At 31.9% G+C, this 3,776-nt stretch overlaps 1 protein-coding gene across 1 annotated transcript in view; it reads left to right on the plus strand.

Moving 5' to 3' along the window:
• Window positions 1-819: 819 nt before the first annotated feature.
• Window positions 820-3,776, plus strand: part of LOC111084151 (F-box DNA helicase 1-like) — a gene marked incomplete at both ends in the record, with an annotated part of 6,200 nt that continues 3,243 nt past the window's right edge. The window contains 3 exons of the mRNA XM_022380934.1: window positions 820-985; window positions 2,937-3,073; window positions 3,308-3,407. Coding sequence (XP_022236642.1) covers window positions 820-985; window positions 2,937-3,073; window positions 3,308-3,407 — 403 coding nt within the window. The remainder of the gene's footprint in view (window positions 986-2,936; window positions 3,074-3,307; window positions 3,408-3,776) is intronic.

Consider the following 3,776-nt stretch of genomic DNA (forward strand, 5'->3'; position numbering starts at 1 on the left):
CAATTCAACCATATTATTTGTTCTAATGCATATTTTATGTTTAATACCAATTCAACCATATTATTTGTTCTAATGCATATTTTATGTTTAATACCAATTCAACCATATTATTTGTTCTAATGCATATTTTATGTTTAATACCAATTCAACCATATTATTTGTTCTAGTGCATATTTTATGTTTAATACCAATTTAACCATAATTATTTGTTCTAGTGCATATTTTATGTTTAATACCAATTCAACCATCTTATTTGTTCTAGTGCATATTTTATGTTTAATACCAATTCAACCATCTTATTTGTTCTAATGCATATTTTATGTTTAATACCAATTCAACCATATTATTTGTTCTAGTGCATATCTTATGTTTAATACCAATTCAACCATAATTATTTGTTCTAGTGCATATTTTATGTTTAATACCAATTCAACCATATTTGTTCTAGTGCATATTTTATGTTTAATACCAATTCAACCATATTATTTGTTCTAGTGCATATTTTATGTTTAATACCAATTCAACCATAATTATTTGTTCTAGTGCACAAAAGGAGCTCTTATGTATATTGTTTTGTTGGTGTGTATGGTTTTTTATAATAGAACAACTTTTATTTAAGTAATTGGAATTATACAACACATTAGGTTGAATTTTCCATGTGAGTGACATTTTAATTCTGTCAAACAGTTACTGTTACCAAGATAAAAAAAAAATCTTGCACTACAGATGAAACTCCTGATGTTTAACACCGTCTTTAAATTCCCGGCTATCGAACGAACATTTGAACACAACCATTTTTATTATAATACCTTGTTACAGGCTATGGCAGACGATGCACAAGACCTTTGGAACAAAATGGCTAACCGAAGTGATCAAGACTTGTACATCACACATGATGGTTATCTAAAGCTGTACCAACTCGCTCATCCTCGGCTGGAAGGTTATGACTGCATTTTAATTGATGAGGCTCAAGACTGTAATGCTGGTTAGTATATTAATTTATCCACTTGTTCAAAAAACAAAATATCTTCAACATGTTGTGATTCAAAATTTTGTCTATTAATTCTGTACTTGTCATAATTTATTTTCATTTTCAGCATTTTATACATAGTTTAATAATTTTAATACCAGATGGCAGTACAAGTTGATAAGAGGTAAGAATCTATTGGAAATACATTTTCAGTTCAGAAAAATGTTAACTTCTGAAGTGAAAAATTCAAAATTCAGGTGTGTCATGTGACCCAGAAAAATAAAGTTAGAGTTGTTTTTTTCTTTTTGAAACTAATAAGTTAGTAAGTAATATAAAAATTTTAATTATAAACTATATTTTCGTGCCAAGTTTATTGCTAGACCTTGCTACTAAAGTAATGAAATTTAAGTAAATTTCGATTGTAACAGGGTAAAAGGTCATTTTGACCTGGTCTTATAGAAGAGTTAATCAGAATCAGACAAATTTTTATCATTTTCTTCTTCCCTAACACTCTACATCTTTAACTATGTGGCTGTAATTATGTCTTTTGAGCTGATTGATTAATGGCCTCTTTAGGCTCAATGTTCAATGAATGAAACATCCAGTTGTATTCTGAGCAAAGTAGATATTCTCAATTTTCTCATAGCTGGAAAAACAATGTTCACATTTGGCACTAGACACAGGGAGTGTTTAGAATATGTCTCTGGTATTTCAGGTGGTCTTCTTGCTGACAAGTTTAAAACAAAATTTCTTCTTTCAAAGAGCTCCGTTGACTTCAGTTACACCTTTATCAAAAACAGGTTCATCAGTTATTGAACTAACTGAATCACTAAATCAGAATAGAAGTAAAAATGTTTGCATTATTGAATGGCTTATAATCCATAATTATGATTCCACCACTTTCAGATAGCAGTCAACTTCCCAGTTCTAAAACAGATTCCACAACTCCTAAAATCAGTAACACTATTTTCACTATATCTATTTCTGATACATGGTAATAATGAATCAGTTTTTCCTGATCATGACTCTGCTCTTATTTCCTGATTTCATGAAATCTCTTGTTGCAATCAAAGTCCGCATCCTGATCAATAAAAGGATCAAAGTCTGCATCCTGATTCGCAAAAAAAGGAAAGATTCATCAAACCAAAGAACCTTCAAATATTATATGTGTAAACTTAGGTGAATCTGGTTTTATACATTATCTGGTTTTATACGTTATCTGGTTTTATACGTTATCTGGTTTTATACGTTATCTGGTTTTATACATTATATGGTTTTATACGTTACCTGGTTTTATACATTATCTGGTTTTATGCATTATCTGGTTTTATGCATTATCTGGTTTTATACATTATCTGGTTTTATGCATTATCTGGTTTTATACATTATCTGGTTTTATGCATTATTTGGTTTTATACGTTATTTGGTTTTATACATTATTTGGTTTTATACATTACCTGGTTTTATGCATTATCTGGTTTTATACATTACCTGGTTTTATACGTTATCTGGTTGTATGCGTTATTCTTTGAATATAGATAGTCAGTGAAACTTTACCCAGCAGATGTTAATTTGAAAAATAGGAGGAAGAATTCAGAAAGTCACTTTCTGGGCACCAAAACTTATGATCAGTTTTTTTTTCAATTTTGAATGTTTGTTGTAACAGGTAAAACAACATCTTATTAAATATGATGCATTATGTGGACCCCCACCAGTAGTGAACAGTATAAAAGCACGTCAGTAACTTCAGGGTTACCTGTCTCAAAACAATAGGGATAAACACTGGCTATGCTTTAATCTTGTATTGAAAGGAATATGTAGTGTGATGACTGTAGATTGCTTACTTGAATCTTTGTGAATTATTGATGATGAAATATTCTTCATCTGTATTAAAGGGAAGATGGTGAAATGAGATCTCTAGCATTAGTTGTAAAATCTGTGCTGCTATTGACTTCCTTTTCTTTAGCCATGTTGGACTTGCTCCTCTCACAGCCATGTCCTAAAATCCTAGTGGGTGATCCTAATCAGCAGATCTATGCCTTCCGTGGAGCCGTGAATGCACTGAGTTCTGTCCAGAGTTCCCAAATGTTCTATCTCACTAAGGTAAGGATCAGAAACTGGAACATTCTCTTGATTAGCCATTCAGTGTTTTTATTAAAACAATTGAGTTACAACACATTTACCTTTATTCTCTCAGTGTTACACGCTAATGTGTTTTAATTAACCAACATGCAGTAAAATTTGTTGCCAAGTAATTGTTAGTAGTTCATTTTTCTTTGTATGTGACTTGATCAACGGGTCATTTTGAAGTCGTATGTCTAATAACACCTATTTCAGTCCTTTCGGTTTGGTCCAGAGATAAGCTATGTGGCTTCCTGTGCTCTAGAAGTCTTGAAGAAGATTCACCATAAAACTATAGTTGGAGGCACACAAGAAGGTAGGTGAGAAGATAATAATGATTGAAGTTGTGTGTGTAAACCAGGCTTGTCATTCTGCATTTCAGTAGTGTTTGAAGGTGACAACGGTACTTTAGTAGTGCTTGAAGATGACAATGGTACTTTAGTAGTGCTTGAAGGTGACAACGGTACTTTAGTAATGCTTGAAAGTGACAACGGTACTTTAGTAATGTTTGAAGATGACAACGGTACTTTAGTAATGCTTGAAGATGACAACGGTACTTTAGTAGTGCTTGAAGGTGACAACGGTACTTTAGTAATGCTTGAAGATGACAACGGTACTTTAGTAGTGCTTGAAGGTGACAACGGTACTTTAGTAGTGCTTGAAGGTGACAACGGTACTTTAGTAA

This window comes from Limulus polyphemus, unplaced genomic scaffold, assembly GCF_000517525.1.
Source record: "Limulus polyphemus unplaced genomic scaffold, Limulus_polyphemus-2.1.2 Scaffold14121, whole genome shotgun sequence".
Taxonomy (NCBI): Eukaryota; Metazoa; Arthropoda; class Merostomata; order Xiphosura; family Limulidae; genus Limulus; species Limulus polyphemus.